Source organism: Cygnus olor, chromosome 28, assembly GCF_009769625.2.
Source record: "Cygnus olor isolate bCygOlo1 chromosome 28, bCygOlo1.pri.v2, whole genome shotgun sequence".
In the NCBI taxonomy this organism is placed as follows: domain Eukaryota; kingdom Metazoa; phylum Chordata; class Aves; order Anseriformes; family Anatidae; genus Cygnus; species Cygnus olor.
In genome coordinates, this window is record NC_049196.1 from 1,690,668 (window position 1) to 1,711,246 (window position 20,579).

The window sequence follows — 20,579 nt, forward strand, 5'->3', positions numbered from 1 at the left end:
CGCCCCCCCCCCCCCCCACCACACGGCCTCCAGGAGGCCCTCGGCCTCCCCGCGGCCTCTCTCTGCCTCGCCCCGCTCCTCCCCCCCCCCTCCGCCATGTCAGCTCCTTCCCCCCCCTCCCATCCCCACGGCCCGCCCCCGATCGCGGACTTCACTTCCCATGATGCCCCGCGGCGGGGCCCGCTGGGAGGCGGGCGGCGGGCGGCGCGCGGGGGCTGCCGGGAGCTGTAGTTCGCCGGCCGGGCAACGGCGGCGGAGCGGGCGGGTGGGGGGGGTGTCGAGCGCGGCCGGCGGCCATTATCTGCGAGCGCGGAGCCGGGCGCTGGGGCCGCGGAGGCGGCTGCTGCGGGGCCGGGGGGGGGCAGCCATGGCGGCTTAGCTTCGCCCCCCCTTCCCTCCCCTTCGTCCCCGGCAGGCCGCGGCCTAGCCGGCGGGGCGGATCCTCGGCCTCGCGTAGCGCCCGCCGCCCGCCGGGGGCTGCCCTGGCCGGGGGGGGCCATGTCCCTGGTGGCCTACGCCAGCAGCGAGGAGGACAGCGAGGCGGAGGGGGCCGCGGGCGAGGCGGAGGAGGAGGAAGAGGAGGGGGAGGATGAGGAGGAGGAGGAGGAGGAGGAGGAGGCCCTGCCTCGGCCCCCGGCCCCCCAGCCGCAGCCTCGGGGCCTCTTCGCCGCGCTGCCGCCCCCCAAAACCCCCCAGCCCCCCCCCGGCGGCTTCCCCCCGCCGCCGCCGCCGCCTCCCCTCGCGGGGCCCCCGGCCGCCCTCAGGGCCTTCGGAACCCCCCCGGCGGGCAGGAGCCCGGCCTCGGCCTCCGCGGCCAGCGACGGCGGCCCCGAGGAGCGGCCCCGGCCCGGGGGGCTGCTGCTGCCCCCCCCCAGAAACGCCGCCGGCGCTGCCCCGGCCCTCGGCTTGGGCCTTGCGGCCTCCGCCGCCCTGCCCGGGGCTGGGGGGGATCTGAGCCTCCCCAGGGCGAAGAAGAGGACGGAGCCGGTGAAGATCGTGGTGCCCGAGCTGCACCAGGGAGATGTGAGTATGGAACGAGCCCCCCCATCCCTCCGGCCTCCGGCCTCTCCTGGCGCTGCTGGTGTGGCAGTGACAGGGAGGTTTGTCCCGGCTGCCGGCCCTAATCCTAAAGCGCTTTGCGGAGTTAAACTGATGCAGAAACCTTATTTGCGATTGTAATGCCCCCAAACCCCGATTATCCGCACCCTTCTTTATTCCCGACGCTAGCGAGTCGATGGTTTGGAGCCGCGTGGCCTTGGTTGGGAGCGTCCCCAAAAAGTCCACGTTTCTCTTCATTTTCTTCTTTTGTTTGCTCTGAGATGAGTAGCTCTCCCTGACAGCGTGTTGTTTATCTCCCTAAAGACTCTAGGTGTCCTCCAGACCTCGAGGTAATCGTTTCTCTCTCAGCTCTTGCTTTTTTTTTTATGGTTGCCCCGTGCTTTATGGGGTTCCTCAGCACCCAAGCCAGCTGGTGGCCGGCTGCAGCACCCACACCGCCAGCTGGTACCAGGAGCAGAGAACCCCCAGCTCCCTCTCCCCCCTTTTTTTTTTTTTAACATCTGTGCATGCCCGTTGACCACCAGAAGCACGGTGGGACCTGGCAACGACGCAGCTCTTCCCGTCCCGGAGCCCACGTGGGACTTTTTCTTTCTGTCCTGTTGGGATTATGGCTCGAGGGTCGGCGTTTTGGGGACACGAGGGAGCTGCCCCCTCCCTTGGGGTGGCACATCTGGCTTTGCCGGAGCAGCAGGGGCACGGCAAGAGAGGGCGAGAGGGACGCGCGCCTGCCAGCCGGCCCCGAGCCGTGTTGCTGCTCGCCAGCAGCCTGCCCCGTTTGGCAAACTGGGGAGCCCGAGCTCCTCCTGGCACCGCTCCCAAAACGCGGCAGAGGGGCAGCTAAATCCAGCAGGGCGTGCTTGGGGCTGCGTCTGTCGGCACCAGGACAACTTGCTGCGGAGCCCAGCCTCGGTCCGTGGGAGCCCAGCCTTCCTGAGGAGCTGCTTTCCTCGTCGCAGGCAGGGGACGGGAGGAAGAGCGCAGTGACTTCACGGGAGGAAGGCCCCAGGGCCCTCCCTGCCGCCCACCTCCCGTTTCCCATCTGATTTTAAAGCCTTCAGCCGGTTCTGACGGCGATCGGCACGCGCCGGGCTGCGGGACGCACGGGGCACCCTTGTAGCAGGAGGTTTGGGTTCGTCCCGTCCCCTCACCCCCACTTTGTGCTTCCTCGCTTTCTTGCAGCACCTCAGAACAGGGGCTCCGTGATAACCCCAGTTTTAGGGCTCTTAGCTCCCTCCTTGCTTTTACGATCGCCGAAATAAGCTCGAGTGAGAGGAGATTCCTTCTTCTCCCTTCTTTCCCCACCCCTAGCTCTGACCAGAAGCGCTGCAGGTCCTCGAGGTGGCGAAGAGAAGCACCTGCAAAACCGAGCTGCTGCCGGCGGCGCCCGCTCGAGATTCCCCAAATCCCTCTGCCCGTCGCTGCCTTCCTCGCCCCGTCCTCCTCCTCCTCCTCCCTGCAGAGCCTCCTGCCCCTTTGGGTTGCCCCTGCGGGGAGGTTCCCGGGCTGGCTCCTCTCTCTCCGAAACGCAGCCACCGGGTTTTATTGCTGCTCCCGACTCTTTTTATTTACGCGCGGCCTTCTTCTTTGTCCTGTTTTATAATTCAGATGGCGAACTGGCAGAGGACCTCGTTTCCTGTAATCCCTTTAAAGCGCTCTGCAGAGCCATAAAATGATAAAGGCGCTCGGGGCCTCTTCCGATGGCCAGGCTTTGCGCCCTGGTTTTTGATGGGCGTTTAACAGCTCCAGAGCCCTTGTGAAGGCTCCCCGTCCATCCCGTGCGTTGTGTGCTTCGTGCTTCCCCCCGTTAACCTAACCCTGTTGCTTTGAAAGGGAGCGCTCCCCTTCTGCCGCGCAGCTCGAGTTCTTTGCCTTGCTTTCGGTTGATTTTTCCTGTGATTTTTTGTCTTTTTTCTAAAGAATATCCGAGCGGCTGGCTTCCGAAGTGCTGGGGAGGGAGTCACCTATCTACGAGCTGGGTTTCTCTGCCCGCCCGCTCTGCTTTAGAGCAGCAGTAAAAAAAAAAAAACTTGAAAATTCGGGATTTTGGTTCACAAATCCCCTTTTGCACCCTGAGTTGGGTGACCGAGCTCAAGCTGGAGGTCAGCTTTTGGTTGTTGCTCTGACGGGGCTGCAAGAAGTGATGCCGGCTTGTTTGCAAAGCTTGTCTTTTAGTTTTTTTTTCCCCCTCGTTTTATTTTCTGCCTCTGCCCAGACCACAGGAGACGCAGCTGTCTCTAAATAACGCCAGGTACCGTGGCCCTGCGCGTGCTGCGGGCAGCACATTTGGCTTTGCTCTCTCTTTGCTCTGCCGCAGATGCCTCAGCGGGAGCGCGACGGAGCCTGACCGCAGCCCGCTGTTGCTTTTCGGCCGGGCTCCTGGCAGGTCCTGAGCCCAGACCTGTGCTGCTGCGACTCCTCGCTGTTCAAAGCGAAAACTGACAAGTTGCTTAGTGGCTGATGGTTGGTTTTTTGATATCTCAGGTTGTGCTGAGCTCTGTTTTTCTTTCTCAGTCAGATTCAGAGGAAGATGAACCAGCAAGGAAGAAAAGTCCTCTTCAGGTGAGTGCCGGGTACATTGAATTAAATGAATTTCACAGCAAATAAGCATTTGGCTGAGGATCTTGGGCGTCCTCCCTTGTAAATTAGTCACTCTGATTAGTGCAGAGCAGTCTGGGGATAAAAATTCCTGGGGTGGCAAGTCCCTTTTGGGTGAAATTTCCTAAATTTAAGTTTCAGACGAAATATGCCTTCATTTGGGGAGCAGGCAGATATTGGCAAGCCCCGGTTTTCCTTTAAAAGCCCCGCCAGCCCTTTGTGCGAGGAAGCCCTGCGGCGCGTTGGAAGTAGCGAGCAGTTGTGCTGAGCCATGGGAAACCCATTAATGCCGTTAGAACTGGAGGGGATAATTGGCAGGGAGTCAGGCAAACGGAATCATCTCGCTCACTTCTCTTATTTCTGTCATCCATTTGCCCTGCACGGAACTCACCAGGGACGCGGCGAGGGCTCTGGCTTGTCCGCTCTGCTTCCTCAACCCAAGAACTTGACGGTGAAAGAGACCAATCGGTTACTTTTGCCCTACGCTTTCTCGAGGAAAGCAGCCGACAACGCCTCCGAGGCGAAGCCCGCGAAGGCCCCCACCTCCTCCTCCAAACCCAAACCTCCGTCCAAGCCGGCGGTGGCCACGACTCCTTCCCCCTCTGCCATCAAAGCCGCCGCCAAGAGCGCCGCCCTCCAGGTAACCAAGCAGATCACGCAGGAAGAGGACGACAGCGACGACGAGGTCGAGCCAGAGAACTACTTCTCCTTGTCTGACAGGAGCGAGCCCGGCCTTGTGGCCGCCGAGACGTACATGTGCTCCGGCACGGTGGTGGCGGAGGACCCGCCGCCCGGGACGGAGCCCGAGCCTCAGTTCCACGACGCTGCTGCCAACGCCCCTCTGGAATTCAAGACGGGCGCGGGTTCCAGCGGCGCTCAGCACAGCTGGCTGCCCAAGGCTGGAGAAGAGTACGGCGGCCAGCCCTACGGCCAGTTCCCTGCTTACGGCGACGCCGGCGTGACGGGTGCTTATTACCAGGTGGGTTAATTTTCCCCCTGGCCGGCGGGGGAGGAGCTCGATGGGGCTGCCCTGAAGAGGGAGCTGGGGCAGGAGGCTCTGAGTTAGTTCCCGAAGCAGCCTGGGGGTTGTGGGAATCTCTCCCAGCTGAGCTCACAGGGACGAGGGGCAGGGATCCAGAGCACTTAGTACGGCAGGGCTCCTCTGGCAGGAGAGCCACGGGTGCTCTTTGCTGGATAAATGTTTAATGGGCCCGCTCGCTTTAAAACGCCCCAGCAGAACTGTCCCTGCCGTTGTCTGGGTGCAGAGCCAGGGCTTGCCAGGGCCGACGGCTGAAGCCAGCTTGTTTCTAGCAATTCAGCGGAGCGTTTGCTGTCGGGTACCTCTGACAAAACGCCCTGTGCTCTTCAGCAGTGCCGGAGTAATGAGGTGTAAGTAACGACTGCCTCTGCCAGCCTCGGGAGGAGGCGCACGTGTCACGTGCCGTGCTCCCCAGAGGGTGGACAAAATCCTCGGTGAGAAACCAGCGGCTCACCGGGGGAGGTACGAGGCGCAGCGCTGCCTCTCAGGGCCCCTGTGTGTTTTTTTTACTCCGGGATCAGTCTCGCTTTGCTGCGGTGACCAACTGGTTTCCCTTTGCCGACAGGATTACTACAGCAGTGGCTACTACCAGGAGGTGGAACCAGCCCAGGGCGCGCCGCAGGAGATGAGCACCGACTCCTCCTTCCTAGACGACGAAGCGGTTGGCACTTTACTCTCTATCCCACCGAGGACTTTGCGTTTAAGCTCTGCTAGGACGTAGGACCTGCTCGGCAGCCCCGGGCCTGAGCTGCGCTCTGTGCCGAGCCAGACCCCATTGCTGCTCCGTGGGGTCTAGGGCTGTGTCGTGGACACGCTGCGCCCTTCCAGCAGTGTGTTGGGCCGCTGCTCCAGGTGGATTTGCTTGCTTTCTAAGCTGGTGATTTTGTTATTTCCACCTAGCCCAGTGTTCTTCTCGTTGGGGATGTGTAGGACAGCCGAGGTGTGTGGAGCTGAGTTCAGATACCTTCGTGGTACCTCCTTTAGCACAGCCATGGACTCCCCACATCCTTCAAACGGCTCAAGAACTAGAGCTCAGAAACCCGTTTAAAAGGGAAAAAAAAAACCAACCAAACAGCACACCACCTCTCACTGTTGATCTAATCTAGAAAGTGGCAGCCCTGTTAGCTGAAGCAGTGAGTGCCGCAGAAGATAGCCCATCTGCTGCTCGCTTCCTCTGAGGGGCCTCTTTACTTTTGAGGTGGATTTGAGTGAGGCAGGGTAGGTATGTTAGCAGCCTGAGGTGCTTCTCTTGCACTTAAAACGAGGGGCCTGAGAGTCTGAGGCTCCTGAGCACAAGTCTAAACCAGGGTAAATGTTTTCCATTCTGCATAGAAAAATGACATTGTAACTTTAACGTTCAGTAGTTCAGGAGAGTTCTGCTTTTCTGTAGATCGAAATATCTTAAAGAAAAAATCCCTCCTTGGAAAGATGTGTGGTGATGTGACCTGTCCCACGCTCAGGGAGCAGAGGGTTGGGCTCCAGCTGCTTTCACTCACTTTGGGGTGGTGGTGGTGGTGATGTGTGTTTAACTTCAGTTGTTTCTGTTCTTCTTTCAGTTCAAACGCCTGCAAGGCAAGCGGAATCGGGGGAGAGAAGAGATCAACTTTGTGGATATCAAGGGTGACGATCAGCTGAGTGGAGCCCAGCAGTGGTTGACCAAATCCTTAACAGAGGAGAAAACCATGAAATCATTCAGCAAGGTGCGGGCAGGGAGGGAGAAGTGCCGCCTGGGATGCTGGGGATCTTTCTTTGGTTCCTGTTTCGACCACAGCTGGAGCTGTATTAGACACTGTGCGGTCACCGGAGTGTGGAGGGATGGGGACTCTTTTGTCTTGTGTGCGGCGTAAATGACTAAGGGAACAGCAGGGCTTCTCAGAGCACGGTGCAGGCACTGCTTCAGCCTGAGGAACTCTGCCCCCAGCCTGAACGTGAAACCAATACCTCTTGAACTGCCTCTGTGCAGGCTCTTGTCTCGTGTCGCTGCCTGGGTCAGTATCTTCCCAGGCTCAAGTTTATCTCATCTTGCTTTCTAGAAAAAAGGAGATCAGCCCACGGGACAGCAGAGGAGGAAACACCAGATCACATACCTGATCCACCAGGTGAGTGCCCTCCCTGCGGCCTGGGAACCGACGGGGACAGAATTAGGGGGCTTGAGACCTGCCGCGGGTCTGAGCTGAGCGTCTGGCTTTCTTTTTGCTTTGCTTCACCTTTCCCCTTCCCCTCCCGGCCCGAGCGCATGCGTGGCTGCGTTCGGTTATGAGACTCTTTGCTTCCTGTCTGAACTCCGCACGGTCGCCGTGTGGTCGGGGAGCAGCTGCCGAGAGCCTCCCACAAAAGCAGCTGCGTTTCAGCGCGGCCGGGCTGCGTCCCGATGAATTGAGGCCTCTGTCGAGATAATTGTGCTGGCTCCTGTAACGAGCCCGACGCGCGCCCTGCTCCCTGCCGGCAGGGGCAGCGCTGCTGACTCAGCGCGCGGCGACTCGGTGCTAATCCGCTCCATTTCTGCAGGCGAAGGAAAGAGAACTGGAACTGAAAAACACATGGTCTGAAAACAAGCTCAGCCGGCGGCAGACCCAAGCCAAATACGGATTCTAACGCCTCCGTCCCCACGTTCTGGCTGCTGGCCCGGGTGACCTGCGGTGCCGGACTTCTGGCCTTCGGAGACCGACCAGGCCACGCAGAATGCTGTCCGCCAGGCGGGCGGGAGGCTGCTGCACTCCCCTGCCTGCCAGGAGAAAGGCTGAAGGCAAACCATTCCTGAAACTCCACCTGTAATCCTTCCCCCCGTCCTCGCAAACAGTAACGTGGAAGGTTCACACCGGGTCTGTTCTGTACAGCTGGCAGCAGCCCCGAGGCAGCTGCAGGAAACGCGCCTGGTGCGAGGCTCGGAGCTCTCGTCCTGTAGGTGCAGGGGCTGCTCCTCCTCCGAAGCAGCCTCGCCACTGGAACCCGAGGCAGAGTCTCAATAAACTTCCATTGCCCACTTTGCTCCTTTCTTGGACTCGCTGTGCATTGAGAGTGTAATTTTTCTTTCTGAAAGGCAGTGAGTTTCAAGAGCAAGCCTGTTTTGGTTTTTGGTTTTTTTTTTGTCATTTAATTTGAAACATCCTCGTGGCTGTTTAATTTTGTCTGAGTAAATCCCGTGCTCCTCTCGTGAATGATTTATTTTGTGTGCGTGTGTGTGGCTGAGTTAGTGTTTCTGGTCTTGGCTGCACCAGCCTGGATGTCTCAACCTGTGCTGAGAGGAAGCTTACATTTCTGTTCCAAAGGAGAAGCAGAGTGACAGGTCAGAGCTCGGACTAGAAGTGAAAATACCGCAGCGTGGAACATGCAGCGAGCATTGCGGATCTCTCACCCAGCACGAGGTGCTGCTGAGAGCTTTTGGCTGTACGTGATTGGTGTGTATGTCATTTCCTTTTTTTTTTTTCCCCCCCCCTTTTTCCTCCTCCCCCTGACCCAAGGCCTCCAGTGCTGTAACAATCTGGTCTCCACGCTTGTTGAACCGAGTGTTCCCAGCGTCTCGCGGCGCAGCTGGCAGGGAGCTCAGTGAGTGAAGCAGCATTTCCTGCGAGCAGGCACAGACGAAAGCTGCCTACTGTACTTTTTTTTTTTTTCCTCCAGCTCTTTAGCTCGTTTGTATCAATTCCCTTTCCTCTAAAGGCGTCGTATCTGATTAAATGTTAACCTGACCCCGCTGGCTGGGAAGAGGAGACCGTGTCCAGCCGTAACTTTTTAAAATGAAATCTTTTATTTAAGGTATCAGGGCTAGGTGGGATGACTGCAAATCCTGTGCAACCTTGCTGGCCAGACCCGTGCAGCTGTAGCCAAATCTCTGTGGCCTCTCTTGGTTCGTTGTTCACCAGAGCGTGCGATGCCGGAGGGAACAGAGAGCTGGTCTGGTTATTTAACTTACATTCCCGACACTAAGGGTTATATTTGTTGTAACTGCAGCTAGAACGGCTAATGTTTGTTATTCCATTTAGAAGAACTCCAGGAGGTTGTTTTTTTCTCCCGTGTTACCTGTTAAAAACAAGCAAACGAAACCAAACCCTGATGAATGAGTTCTTTTCTTAGACTATTTGAAGATAACCCGATTTCTAGTTTAGCTCCCTGGATGTTTTAGTACTTTGCAGAGCCCGTTTGGAGTATCTGAATGACCAGAATAAAGTTACTGTTGAGTAATTTATTCATATCTTATATGTACAGTGAAATCCTCTGGAAAGAGATTTGATAAAGGAATAAACTTTTAAATGAACCAAACCACACCTGTTTCCAGCGCGAGGTGCTCGACTCCTTGCTCGAGGCGGTGCTGTCCCTTCTCCCGGGCTCTCCTCGCTGAAGCACCTTCGCAGCATCCTGCCTTCCCCGGCTGCTTTTGGGCAGAGCTGGTGCCAAAACGCTCGGCCCGGGGCCGTTGCCAAACGCAGCGATGCCAAGCAGCAGCTCCGCGGCTCGTGCTCTCTGCTGTGGTTTTTTTTTTTTTTTTTTTGTCGTCGTTGTTAAAAAAAGCCAGGTCTTGCCCACGTTGCCCTGATGCTGGACACAAAACCCAGCCCTGCTGCACCGGGGGCTGTTCCCCGGTGTTGGGTTTTTCCTCCTCTGGGTACGGAGCAGTCCCCGAAGCCGGGGCAGCAGCACCGGGGGGGCTTTTGCCTGCTGGGGCTTTGCCCCCAGGTGTGGGGCGAGAGGCTCTGTCCCGGGGCTGGGGCTGTGCTGCCAGCGTCTCTTCACCCAGCCTGGCTTCTGCAATGACCCGGGGGACGAGGGCAGCTTCCAGAGGCTCGCGTTTTTCCCGTTTCGCCGTGTAATTGCTCATTTTTAACACTAGAGTGAAGCTACGCGGAGGGCGATGGCAGCTTGAGTTTTGCTCCGCTTTCGGCGGGTTAAGAGGCACCGAAGAAAGGCTCGCGGGAAAAACCAGCAGCGATTTTCCAAGCGGTAACCCCCGGCCTCCCTTCCCCTCCCTGCTTTGAAGCTCCAACACGTCCGAGCTCGGGTCTTTGGCTCCCTTCTGGCCAGGCTGCCCGCACCAGGACCCCGCCGGAGCCGCGCTCAGCCGGTGGCACTGCGGCCGGGGCGAGGAGGTCGGGGCTCAGGGGGCGCGGGCAGCACCGTGGGGCGGCCCCGGGTTTCGTGGCTTTTCGTGGCTTTTGTGGCCGAGCTTGGAGGCACCTGCGGGCAGTTCTGGGCTCGTGGCACCGCTCCGGCTCGTGGCCAGCTCAACGTCAGGATCCGGAGGCACCAGCCCTGCTGGAACCAGTCTGTTTTGACTATAACAGCCTCTTCCTCCGCCCCGCTTCTATTCATAGCCATCTCCTTCTGCGAAGATGAATTAAACGCGTTCTTCCTGTCCCCTCCTAGCAGTCTCGCAGGGCTCAGGCAAGCAGGATGCCCCGTGGGGAAGGGCGCACGAATCCCGGCGCGGAGCTGTCGGGTGCTGCCCGTGGGTCCGGGGCTGCCGAGGTGCCGGTTTCTGCAGCGGGGCTGCTCCTTCCGTGGGGCTCTGCCCCACAAAAAGGGGCTCGCAGCTGTGCAGAGGAGGTGGACGTGGCGCGGGCAGGCGGCCGGGTCTTCCCGTGGACCCACCTGCGCGCCTCAGGGCCGCTCTCCGGAAAGCTGCTCGTAAATGTTCTCCTGCCCCTCCTGCCCCGCGGGGGCTGCAGTTCTCGTGGCACTGCTCTTCCTCTGGCCGTAAACGGGGTCATCAAACTCCAGCGAGGGGTTCCTTGGGGCCTGGGGATGGGACGGGGAAGGAAACCCCCCGTGAGATGGTGCCTTAGCCTCGGGGGGGAGGCTCGGCTGGAGAGCCCGGCCCCGCACCATCCCCGCACCATCCCACCTGGAGCTCAGCTCCCAGCACCTCGAGGGTGGGACGGGGGGGGTGGGACGCACCTCCAGGGGTGGGCTGGGGGCTCCTCTCTGCCCACCGCCCACGGTGGGAGCCGCGGGGGGCTGCCTCCTCCTGGAAGCTTGGCTGGAGAAGCTGCGGAAGAGCCGGCGGCGCGCGGGCTCGGTGGGCGCCTGCGCCTTGGGGGGCAGCGTGGAGATGGGGCCCCGCGCCCCCCTGGGGAGCAGGGGGGGCAGCTCCCGCTGGGCCAGCGCCACCTCGGAGTAGACGTTCTCCTCGGGAGCGGGGCCGCAGCCCCGGCCCATGGCGTAGAAGGGGATGGGCTCCTCCGGCTCCGCGCACTCGCGGGGCTCCGCGTAGGTGTGGAAGCGCACGAGCTGCTGGTACTTGGCCTCGGGCGGCTCGGCGGGGACGGCTTCGCGCTGCACCTGCGCGTAGGGACCCTCGGGGGCTGCTCCTCCGCTCCTGGCCCGGCTGCGTGGCCCCTGGGGGGCTGACGAGGAGCCCACCTTGGCCGGGAGCGGCGGGGGGGTGCCGGGAGCCTGGGAGAGAGAGAGAGAAAAGGAGGGTTGGGGGCAGCCCCGGGGACCTGCGCCATCCCCACCCCAGCAGCGTCCCCATGGACCGGAGCCGTCCTCGCCCCAACCACATCCCGGCACCTTGCAGCTGCTCTGGAAGCGCCCCCGTCCCCCCCTAACCTTGCCTTTACCTCCCCGGAGCCTCCCTCGGTGCCGTCCCCCGCCGCCTGCCCGGCTCCCGGCGGCCGCTTGGCCACGGTGCTGTACGCCGGCGGGGTCGCTGGCAATGGGGAGCTGCTGCCGGGGGGCTGCACCCCCCTGTGGGGCTTGTCCTGCTGCGGCGAGAGGAGAGGGGTGAGCGCAGGGCAGGGCGCAGACCCGGGGAGGTGGCACCGGGGCACCAGCCCCAGCTTTGGTTTTGCCCAGCTGCAACGCGTCCTCAGCACCCGTCGAGAAGCAGGAACGCCTCTGCGGGCGGCAGGGGCTAACGAGGGGGATATTAAAGGAGCTAATTACAGCAAGGGGGGGGGGGGGATCCTCACCCGTGGGCACGGCACCGTCAGGAACTCGTGGTAGGGCGCGACGGGCGCGGCGGCGTAGTGCCGCAGCAGCGCGGCCAGCTCGGCGTGGGCGCTGCGCTCGCCCAGGATCACGTAGCGCCCGTCGGGCAGCTGGTCCAGCACGAAGTGCCGGCAGCGCTCCCTGCCCCTGCGGGGACGGGGATGGGGTCAGCGGTGGCGGCACGGCGAGGGGCCGAGCTCCCTGGGCTGGGGTCCCTCACCTGTAGGACAGGACGAAGCCCACGGTGCTCTCGCTGAAGCGCACCAAGAAGCAGCCCGGCGGCCGGTCCTGCAGCAGCTGCTCCGTCTCCCTGCGGGACGGGGTGGATGAGCGAAGCTCCCCCAATTCCCCTGTCCCCCCCCACCTTGTTACGGGGTCACCCCCTGCTCACCTGCGGCTGATGAAGCCGTGGAACCAGGCTGGGAGCTCGCCCTCGGCCCCCAGCCTCCTGGCCTGCGTCTGCTCGAACCACAGCCTGGTGCGCGCCCACAGGGCCACCAGCTCCGGCTGCGCGCCCCCCCCGGGCGGGGGCCACCCCGGCGGCGCCTGGGAGGAAGCAGAGAGGGGCTGGGGCTTGGGGGGATGCGGGGCAGAGGGTGCCTGAGGATGCTCTGCTGCTCCCCCGCACCCCTTCGTGCCCCCCCCCCCCGGGGGCGGTGGGTGGCTGCTGCCAGCCCCCCCAGCCCCGGTGTGCAGACGTGGGGGCCGTGCCTGGGGAGTGGGAGAGGGGCCGGGTCGGTGTGCGGTGCTGGACGGTCCCTGCAGGGGCTTTGTGGTGAGGACACGGTACCTGCAGGTGGCTGAGAGTGCTGGGGTGGGGAGCTGGGGGGCCGGACCCTTTGCTGCCCCTCGTCCTACCCTGCCCTGAGCATCTCGTTGCTCCGGGGGCTGCTCCGCTCTCGGGGGCTGCAGCGGGGTCGCGCCGTGCCCCGGCTGGGTGCTGGCTGCGTTGTCCTCAGGTCTGAAGGTGCTGAAGAGGGGGCGGTCGTCATCCATGGGGCCAATGTCCCTGGCGTGCGGAGAGGAACAGGCTGAGGTGAAGCCTCCACGGGGGGTCCCACGCTTCCCCCGTGCTGCCCCATAAGCTCATCGCCTTCCTCCTCCCCAGGAACCCACACGGTGTGAAGGGGCAACGCTGGGAACCCGGAGAAAAGCCCCAGGAGGGACCCTGAGAACCTCTAAAACTCGGTGAGCCAGGAGGGGAGAGGGAGGAGATGGGGAAAACGCACGAAACCCTGTGCGTGGACGGGACGGGGACCCTGGCCACGTGCGTGTGAACTCGGGCTCTGCGTGCGCCCAGCGCCCGGGCTCGGCTGGGTGCCGCCAACGCTCAGCAAAACAAAATTAATCCCAACCAGATGCTCGAGGGGGTGGAAGCGGCCGGGGCTATTTCGATTACGGGAGGCATCTCTGAGTCACGGGGGCCGGTCAGGGCTCATCCAGGAGCGGGGTTCTGGTGGGTCCCAGAGCCCCAGGACCAAGGCCTCGTCTCTGCCTTTACGCAGCACCGAGGGGACCGGCGGCTGCAGCGCGCCCGGCCCGATCTTGCACCCAAAAACGCACGGAAGAGGGCAGGGAGGAGGCTGACAAAGCAAAACGGCACAACCCCAACTTGAGCAAACAGCAGCCGGGCGGTGTGGGCGAGCCGGGCTCCTGCCCTCCGGGGCAGGGCTGAGGCTGCTCCTGGGCTGGGAAGGGCCCAAAGTGGCCTCGAAAAGGGCCGAAGCCCGGCCTCGCCATGTGCCCCCTCTCTGTGCTGCGCACGGGCGGCTCTGTGCAGGGCTGGATGGGTGCGTTGGGGCGCGCAGGAGCCCTGCTGTGGTCCCTTCTCCCCGCACCTCCTTTGTCCTCTGCCCCTCTCCATCACGGACCCTTCCCCCGGGACGAACGGCGAGCATCTCCGTGTCACCGTGGTGCTGCACGTCCCCGTGCTCGGGGCCCACTTCCCAGCCTCTCTGCCCCCACCCCAGCTCAACCAACCCCGGGAAGACCCCAGCCCCTCGCCCCCAGCCCTTGCACCTACCTCCGCCGGCCGGGACCCCGAAGCCCGGGGCAGGAACCGGGGTCCGTGTGGGGCCAGGGGCGCTGGCGGTGGGGCAATGCTGCCGCCTCGCCCGTGGTTGCGCCGCCGCCGGGGGCAGGAAGCGGCGAGCGAAGGAGCTGCACCGCGGGGCGAGGAGGGGCCGACGTCACGGAAAGGCGGCGTGGGGCTGCGGGTGGCACCGGCGCCGGCGGGGGCACTTTGGGGACGTCTCCTTGCCCTCCTCCCTCTCTGCCCCGAGCAACATCGGCTGCTGATTTCGTGCTGCAAAGCCTTGAGGGGTCACCAGGGGAGCGCGGGTTGTGCCCGGTGATGTCCGTGCTGATGGGGGCAAGCTGCAGCCGAGGGGGCTGGGGCTGCAGCCACCCCCTTGGCCGCCCGCCCCGCAGCACGTCTGCACCCACAAAAAGCTCTTTATTTGTCCCATCTGCGCCCTGGTTCCCCCCCGCAAGGCCCAGCCCTGCAGCTGCACAGAGCTTTGGGGCTGGAGCTGGTTTGCAGCCCTGGCGCGGGGGCTTTGCGCGGAGCCCACGGTGCGTCCCCAGCCCCACGGCCGCGGTGGGCCGGCACGATGCCCCCCGGCGCTCTCCACCTTAAGAAACCCGTCCCTCCTCTCTACCTTCACACCCTCCGCTCCGTTTCCCCTCCGGGCAGTTGGGTTACAATATTTTTATCGGCCAGGCAGGTTTCCTGTTTGCAATCCTCGCGCTCACGGGTGCGGACGGAGCGACCGCGGCGGTGGGAGCGAAAGCTCGCTCGGCCCCGGGACCGATCCTTCCGGCTCCCGGACGCTCCTCGAGGGGCCGAGGCGCAGAAACGCCGAGCGATGTGACCCTACAAGGCCTGTCCCAGCTCCTCTCCGCAGCTGGCCCCGCTCTGCCGGGCGGGGACAGCGTGGGGGGATTTCTCCAGGGACCTTGGAAGCAGAGGCGCGCGGAGCTTTTTCATTCCTGCTGGTTTTCCTCAGTCTCTTCCCAGCGGAAGCCGGATCCCAGGAAAAGAGGGGACTTGGAGGAAAAAAAAAATCCCCGCACGGTGGGTTGCAGGAGGAAGGCTGGAGCCGCGCAGGGCGGGGGTGCGGAGCACAGCGTGGTCTCGTCCCACAGGGGGACGTCGCACCCGGAGCTGGGCAGAGGTAAGGGGTCCCGGCGAGGTGGGGTCCCGCTGGTGCACGGGTGGCTCCGGCAAGCCCCCGCGGTGCAAATCTCAGCTGTGCCCCGCGGAGTGCAGGGGGGTTTTGGGGTCCTGGGGGGGCTCTGGTTGTCCCTGGGGGGGCTCTGGTTGTCCCTGGGGGGGCTTTGGTTGTCCCTGGGGGGGCTTTGTGGCTGAGGTCGCTGCAGCCTGACCTGTGTTTGGAAATATTTGTTGGGAACCCCTCCCGGGTGGTGCCGCGCAGCCGCCCAGCTCCGCTCGTCTCCATCAGCTGCGTTTCCCTTTGGAGGGCTGAGCCATCCAGGGATACAGCGGGGTGCACGCTCTGCCCCCGGGACCCCCCCCTCTGCCCCCTTTGCAGCCCCCCCGGGGCTGTGAGCACGGCTGGGCTCAGCCCTGCAGCCGCCTGCAGTGCGGTCACTGCGGCGTCCCCCCTGCAAAAGCAGCGCGGGGCTGGAAGGAAACTGCCCCAGTGTCCGTAAGCCCTGGGGACATCTGGGCTGCTGTGACCACGGATGGCGGCTGGGCCCCCCCTCGGGGCCCCCCCCCAGCCCTGTCACATGCTGGGGACGGTCACCCAGCTCCAGCCGCTGCCAGCAGCCGCCCCCACGCATGTCCCAGCACGTGGGTTGGGGACCGCGCGGCGCCTGGCCGGGTGCCCCCGCGCAGCCCGGGGGGTGGCACGGGGCTGTCACCGCGGGGAGCAGCCATCCCCTGTCCCGGCAGCGAGGAAGAGCGCGGCGGGGCGCGGAGGAAGGCTCGGGGGGGGGTAAGGGTTCCCCCCCGCTTCACCGTGCGCCCTGCCTCAGTTTCCCCTCTTCGCTTGGGCGCATCGAGGAGCGGCGCCAAAAGCCATCGGTGCGAGGAGCCTGGGGGGGCTCTGCCGGGACTGAGAGGTGGGCAGGGGGCGCCTGGCCCCGCTGCCCTTCCCCAGAGCCCCTCTCTCTTTTTGTCTTTGCAGCGATGGCTGAGGACGGGGGGGCCGGGGGGTCGGCCTCCAACAGCACCCAGGTGAGCCGCAGCCGGGAGGAGCTGGGGGGGTCTCAGAGAGGAGCTCGTGGAGGTGATTTTGGTGCAAGGTGGGGTGGGGGCCAGGAGGGCGTTGGATGTACACCGGAGAACCCCCTCCTGCATGCACCTGGGGGGGGGGGGGGGGGGCACAGTGCCCTCCACGGGGCTCCTGGGCTAGGTGCAGCCCCCCGAGGCATGCGGCTGAGCCGGGACCCCCGCGCCACCCCCCCCGGCAGGATGAAGCCTCACCGGTGGTCGCCCTGAGGCCGGGCAGCGTGGAGGAGCTCTACGAGCTGCTGGAGACGCTGGGCAGGTGAGAGGGGGCCGCGGGGTGCCCCGGGTGGGGGCAGGCCCCCCCCCCCCCCCCCCCCCGCCTTCGACCAGCCTCAGCCTCGGTTCCTCGGTTCTGGCCGCAGCGGGCATTTCGGCGTGGTGAGGCGGTGCCGGGAGCGCAGCACCGGCGCTTTCTACGCCGCCAAGTTCGTGAAGACGCGGCGGCGCCGGGGCAGCCGGCGGGGCCTGGAGCGGGCGCAGGTGGAGCGGGAGGTGGCCATCCTGCGGGGCCTGCAGCACCCCAACATCATGCGGCTCCACGACCTCTTTGCCAGCAAGACCGAGATGGTGCTGGTGCTGGAGCTGTGAGTGGGGTGGGGTGGGGGGTGGGGAATCCCGGGCGGGGAGGGGGGCTGGCGTCCTGCCCCGTCTGAGCCCCCCCCCCCCCCCCCCCCCCCCACCTCCCCGCACCGCCACCACCGCCGTGTCCGTGCAGGATGCGCGGCGGGGAGCTCTTCGACTTCATCGCCGAGAAGGAGATGCTGTCGGAGGAGGAGGCCATCGGGTTCCTGGCGCAGATCCTGCGCGGGGTGCAGTACCTGCACGAGCGCCACATCGCCCACTTCGACCTCAAGGTGTCTCCCCCCCCCCCCGGGTCCCCCCCTCTTTGTCACGGTGCCACCCACACCTCAGCACCTCCGTGGCCGCATCCTGCCCCCATGGGTGTGGTGGTTTTCGGGTGCTGCCCGGCCCCGTTTGCCACCCCCTCATCCTGCCCCCCCCTCCCCCGGCCCCCCCCCTCGCAGCCCGAGAACATCATGCTGCAGGACAAGGACGTCCCCAAGCCCCAGATCAAGATCATCGACTTCGGGCTGGCCCAGAAGCTGGAGGACGGCGTCACCTTCAAGAGCCTCTGCGGGACCCCCCAGTACATCGGTACCCAGCCCCCCCCGGCCGGCTGGGGGGGGGGGGGCACCAGGACCCCAAAAGCCCCGGCTCCGTGGGGCAGAGCAGGAGCAGGGGGCAGCAGGGACAGGGCGCCCACCCTGGTGGTCCCGGTCCCTCTGACGTGCCCCCCCCCCCCCCCCCGGCTCTGCCTTCACCCCCAGCTCCTGAAGTGATCAACTACGAGCCGCTGAGCTCCGCGACCGACATGTGGTGAGGAGCGGGGGCCTGGGGGGGGCCTGGGGTGCTGCTGGGGGTGCAGCCCCCCCATGGCTGCTGCGGAGACCCCCGGAGGGCAGCCCCTGACACCCCCCCCCCCTCTGTCTTTCAGGAGCATCGGGGTCATCACCTACATCCTGTGAGTAGGGGCAGGGGGGGAAACCGAGGCACGGGGAGCACCATGGGGGGGGGCTGTCCCCGGGGTGGCCGAGCCGGTGCTGTCCCGGTGCTCAGCGTCCCCGTCGTGTCCCCGCAGGCTCAGCGGCTTGTCCCCCTTCCAGGGCGAGACGGACGCCGAGACCCTCTCCAACGTCCTGGACGGCGCCTACGAGTTCGAGGAGCACTACTTCAGCCAGACCTCCGAGATGGCCAAGGACTTCATCCGGCAGCTGCTGGTGAAGGAGCCGGGGTGAGTCCCCGTCCCCATCCCCGTCCCCATCCTTGTCCCCGTCCCCGTCCCCGTCCCCGTCCCCAGGGTGCCCCCAGGCCCCCACCGCCCCAGCCCCCTGTGTTTCAGGGAGCGCATGACGGCGTCCGAGTGCCTCGTCCACCCCTGGATCAAGGTGAGAGGGAGGGGGGGGCGGGGAGCAGGGCTGGGACCCCCTCCCCGGGCACCGTGTGCTGGGGGAGCGGGGAGGGGGCGCGGGGACGATGCCGCGGCTTCGCCCCTGCAGCCCCTGAGCAGGAAGCAGGCGGCGAAGCGGAGCCGCTCCTCCATCAACATGAAAAACTTCCGCAAGTTCAACGCCCGGAGGAAGTGGAAGGTGAAAGGAAAAGGGGGGGGGGGGGGAGCACCGGCATAAAAGTGGGGGTGGACACAGGGGTGCGGGGGGGGGGGGGGGGAGACACACACTGCAGTGCAGGGGGGACACCAAGGTGCGGGGTGCCACCACCCCGGGGTGCTTGGGTGAAGGCGCCGCGCTCCGCTCCGGGGTGGGTGCATTTGGGGAGGGGGCTGTGGCGGGGTCGGCACCTTAACGCTGCTGTCTGGGGGCGGGAGAGGAGGGGATCACCCCCCCCCCTGGACCCCCACCTCTCCGCCCCCCCCGCCAGCTCTCCTACAACATGGTGTCCGCCTGCAACCGGCTGTGTCGCATGCGGCTGCTCTGCGGCCCGAGGACGGAGGACGAGGAGCTGGTGAGAGGGGGGGGGGAATGGGTATTTGGGGGGGGAGCATGCAATGGGGTGCCCCCTTCTTCGGGTGCCCAGGGGTCCTCCCCATGCCCTCCAGCCCCTCTGTGCCCCCAGCGCGGCTGCGAGAGCGAGCAGGAGGACGAGGGCAGCCACCCCGCGACGCTGCTGCGCCGGCGGCGAAGCAGCTGCTCCTGAGCCCCCCCCTCGGGGAGGGGACCCCAGAACGGGGCCGGCCCACGAGAGGGGCCTCGGGGGGGGCCCCCCATTCCGGTGGGGCCCCCTCATGCTGGTGGCTTTGTGCACCTGGGAGCTGGAGCTGCTGCCCGACCCCAGTGTTCCCAGTCCCGTGGTGCTGGAGGGTTGCTGGGGCAGTGCCCCCGGACCGGTCTCTGCTGCTGGGATGCCCCCCCCGGGGACTCTGCCCCCCCCCCCCCCCCCCGAAGCTGTCTCACGAAATAAACGTGCCCCCATCCTCGAGTCCTGCATCTGCGCTGGGTGCTGAGCGCTGCCAGCTTCCTCCCGCTCCTCCTCCTCACCGCAGCCGGCACCTCGGGGCCCCCTGGGTCGCCATCCCCCAGGACCCCCATGGCGTGAAGACGCGTCCCCACGCCGAGAGGAGCCCACAATGCCCTGCCGCATGGGGAAACTGAGGCAGGGCGCATCGTCCTGGGGCCCCCCGCCTTCCTGGCCCCCTCCAGGCTGGCCGCGCTCGGGGCCGCCCTGTTTTCTCCCCTCTTTATTTCCCAAACAAGCCCTGGCCCCGTCCCCGGCCCGTCCCCGCGCAGTTGTCAGGCTAAATATTTAGTGTGCCGCAGCCGAAAACAAAAGTGAAGGGGCCGCGGGGCCGGGGCGAGGGCTGGCGGGTGCGGGGGCCACCCCTGTCCCGGCGTCCCGTGGGTGCTGGCCGGGAGTGCGGTGCCGTGCGGGGCCGGACACGGTGCCCGCCTGCAGCAGCGCCCGAGGCCGGAGGGAACCGCGGCCCCTCAGGGATGGGGGCGAAGGAGGCGAGGGCGCTGGGTGCCCTGCGGCTGGCGCTGGCCCTGCTGCTCCTCGGCCCCCTCCCGCTGCCCCCCGTGCAGGCCCCCTCCGAAAGTAAGTGGCCGGGGGGGGGGTTGGTGGGGATGGGGTGCCGGTGGAGTGCGGGGTTTGGGGTCGCTTGGCTGCTCCGTAAGAGCCAAGGGCCGAGGACGACGCGCTGTGCCTCGGTTTCCCCCCGTGGTGACGCCCCTGGGCAGCGCCGGCACGGCCGCGTCCTTCGGGGTTTGGGGTGGGGAGCTGGAGTGGGGGCGTCCTGGGGAAAAGCTGGGGTGGGGGCCCCGTGCTGGGGTCGGGGGTGTTGCTTTCTTGTCCTCGTGGGGGACGGGAGGGTGGAAACGGCAGCTCTGCGGGTTCCACTGCGCCCAGTGCCGTCGGTGCGTGACCCTCTGAGGCTCGGGGTGGCACCGTGCAGACGGGGACGGGGCTTGGTGGGGTCTGGCCGGGGGAAAGCCCCAGGGGACTCGTGTGGGGACCCCCCTGCTGCCATCCCAGCCCCGCTGGTGGGCTGGGGACGGTGGCACCAGGACGTCTGGGTTTGTCGTTGGTGTAACGGCGCGTCCTGCACTCCCCTCTGCCCCCTGCCTCAGTTTCCCCAGCGGGGTTGGGGGCGGTGGAGGGGGGAAAGGATGGGGGAGGACAAAGCAGCCAAATCTGTGCCAAGAGATGCCCTGGGGATGCTCTTTGCTCCATCTGTGCCCTCACGAGGGCACAGGGGACCCCAGTCCCCTCTCTGCACCCTGAGGGACCCAGGAGTCCCCAGCGCCCTCTCCCCTCGGGTTCGTGCCACTCAGCAGAGGGGCGCCAGTGACTTTGCCAAGGTCATGGCGGTGGCAGCTCAGGGCCGTATCTCCCGGGGCCGGCACCTCAGCGGCTGAACCCTCAGCCACACGGCAGGATGGAGACCCCCCATGTCCCAGGGGGGCACCCCAGGGTGCTGGGTGTGTGTGTGGGGGGGGCTCTGCTGAACCCAGCCACGCCGGGCGGCTGCTGGGCCGTGGAGCTCCGTGTGCCAGCTGGCGGCACCGCGTGGTGCGGGCGGCCATGCCGTGGTGCCGGCGGTGCCTGGTGTTTAGGGTACACGCCGCGCCGGCCGTGTTTACCCTCGGTGTTTACAGTAAATCCCTCTCCGGGTGTCTCAGCGCGCTT

The 20,579-nt window shown here is 65.2% G+C and overlaps 3 protein-coding genes across 8 annotated transcripts; 2 read left to right on the forward strand and 1 right to left on the reverse strand.

Moving 5' to 3' along the window:
• The first annotated feature begins 270 nt into the window (after positions 1-270).
• PRCC (proline rich mitotic checkpoint control factor) lies at positions 271-7,694 on the forward strand. The gene is made up of 7 exons (XM_040538992.1): positions 271-1,023; positions 3,571-3,618; positions 4,049-4,633; positions 5,259-5,354; positions 6,250-6,393; positions 6,727-6,792; positions 7,202-7,694. Exons 1-7 carry the CDS (start codon positions 499-501, stop codon positions 7,286-7,288), a joined length of 1,551 nt encoding a protein of 516 aa, XP_040394926.1. The 5' UTR covers positions 271-498; the 3' UTR covers positions 7,289-7,694.
• Positions 7,695-8,125: 431 nt separating this feature from the next.
• SH2D2A (SH2 domain containing 2A) lies at positions 8,126-14,410 on the reverse strand. Of its 3 annotated transcripts, XM_040539003.1 has the most exons (9): positions 14,281-14,357; positions 13,644-13,934; positions 12,479-12,629; positions 12,012-12,166; positions 11,841-11,930; positions 11,602-11,767; positions 11,251-11,394; positions 10,586-11,083; positions 8,126-10,426 (listed from the first exon to the last, which is right to left on the reverse strand). In XM_040539003.1, exons 3-9 carry the CDS (start codon positions 12,614-12,616, stop codon positions 10,289-10,291), a joined length of 1,329 nt encoding a protein of 442 aa, XP_040394937.1. In that variant the 5' UTR covers positions 12,617-12,629; positions 13,644-13,934; positions 14,281-14,357; the 3' UTR covers positions 8,126-10,288. The 3 variants fall into 3 exon arrangements, with proteins under 3 accessions (XP_040394937.1, XP_040394938.1, XP_040394936.1); XM_040539004.1 differs by lacking the exon at positions 13,644-13,934 and having other exon boundaries at positions 14,281-14,410; XM_040539002.1 differs by lacking the exon at positions 14,281-14,357 and having other exon boundaries at positions 11,251-11,391; positions 13,644-14,218.
• On the forward strand, positions 14,316-18,880 carry LOC121060848 (death-associated protein kinase 2-like). Of its 4 annotated transcripts, none has more exons than XM_040539000.1 (13): positions 14,316-14,796; positions 15,775-15,824; positions 16,061-16,137; positions 16,241-16,462; positions 16,594-16,732; positions 16,904-17,033; positions 17,207-17,255; positions 17,374-17,400; positions 17,518-17,670; positions 17,779-17,824; positions 17,936-18,025; positions 18,315-18,398; positions 18,510-18,880. In XM_040539000.1, exons 2-13 carry the CDS (start codon positions 15,777-15,779, stop codon positions 18,588-18,590), a joined length of 1,146 nt encoding a protein of 381 aa, XP_040394934.1. In that variant the 5' UTR covers positions 14,316-14,796; positions 15,775-15,776; the 3' UTR covers positions 18,591-18,880. The 4 variants fall into 4 exon arrangements, with proteins under 4 accessions (XP_040394934.1, XP_040394933.1, XP_040394931.1 ...); XM_040538998.1 differs by having other exon boundaries at positions 14,366-14,696; XM_040538999.1 differs by having other exon boundaries at positions 14,361-14,796; positions 18,315-18,880.
• The last annotated feature ends 1,699 nt before the right edge of the window (positions 18,881-20,579 follow it).

What these genes read in the sequence shown, in the direction of transcription:
- PRCC (XM_040538992.1), top strand. Translation starts at nt 499, where the DNA reads ATGTCCCTGGTGGCCTACGCCAGCAGCGAGGAGGACAGCGAGGCGGAG. An exon ending in CCGAGCTGCACCAGGGAGAT is followed by an intron (nt 1,024 to 3,570) that starts GTGAGTATGGAA and finishes TTTCTTTCTCAG; the next exon opens with TCAGATTCAGAGGAAGATGA. An exon ending in GGAAGAAAAGTCCTCTTCAG is followed by an intron (nt 3,619 to 4,048) that starts GTGAGTGCCGGG and finishes GGAACTCACCAG; the next exon opens with GGACGCGGCGAGGGCTCTGG.
- SH2D2A (XM_040539004.1), bottom strand. Translation starts at nt 12,616, where the DNA reads ATGGATGACGACCGCCCCCTCTTCAGCACCTTCAGACCTGAGGACAAC. An exon ending in CACGGCTTCATCAGCCGCAG is followed by an intron (nt 11,931 to 12,011) that starts GTGAGCAGGGGG and finishes CCCGTCCCGCAG; the next exon opens with GGAGACGGAGCAGCTGCTGC. An exon ending in CCCCCAGCCCACCCCTGGAG is followed by an intron (nt 10,427 to 10,585) that starts GTGCGTCCCACC and finishes TCCCATCCCCAG; the next exon opens with GCCCCAAGGAACCCCTCGCT.
- LOC121060848 (XM_040538999.1), top strand. Translation starts at nt 15,777, where the DNA reads ATGGCTGAGGACGGGGGGGCCGGGGGGTCGGCCTCCAACAGCACCCAG. An exon ending in ATGGTGCTGGTGCTGGAGCT is followed by an intron (nt 16,463 to 16,593) that starts GTGAGTGGGGTG and finishes GTGTCCGTGCAG; the next exon opens with GATGCGCGGCGGGGAGCTCT. An exon ending in TCGCCCACTTCGACCTCAAG is followed by an intron (nt 16,733 to 16,903) that starts GTGTCTCCCCCC and finishes CCCCCCTCGCAG; the next exon opens with CCCGAGAACATCATGCTGCA.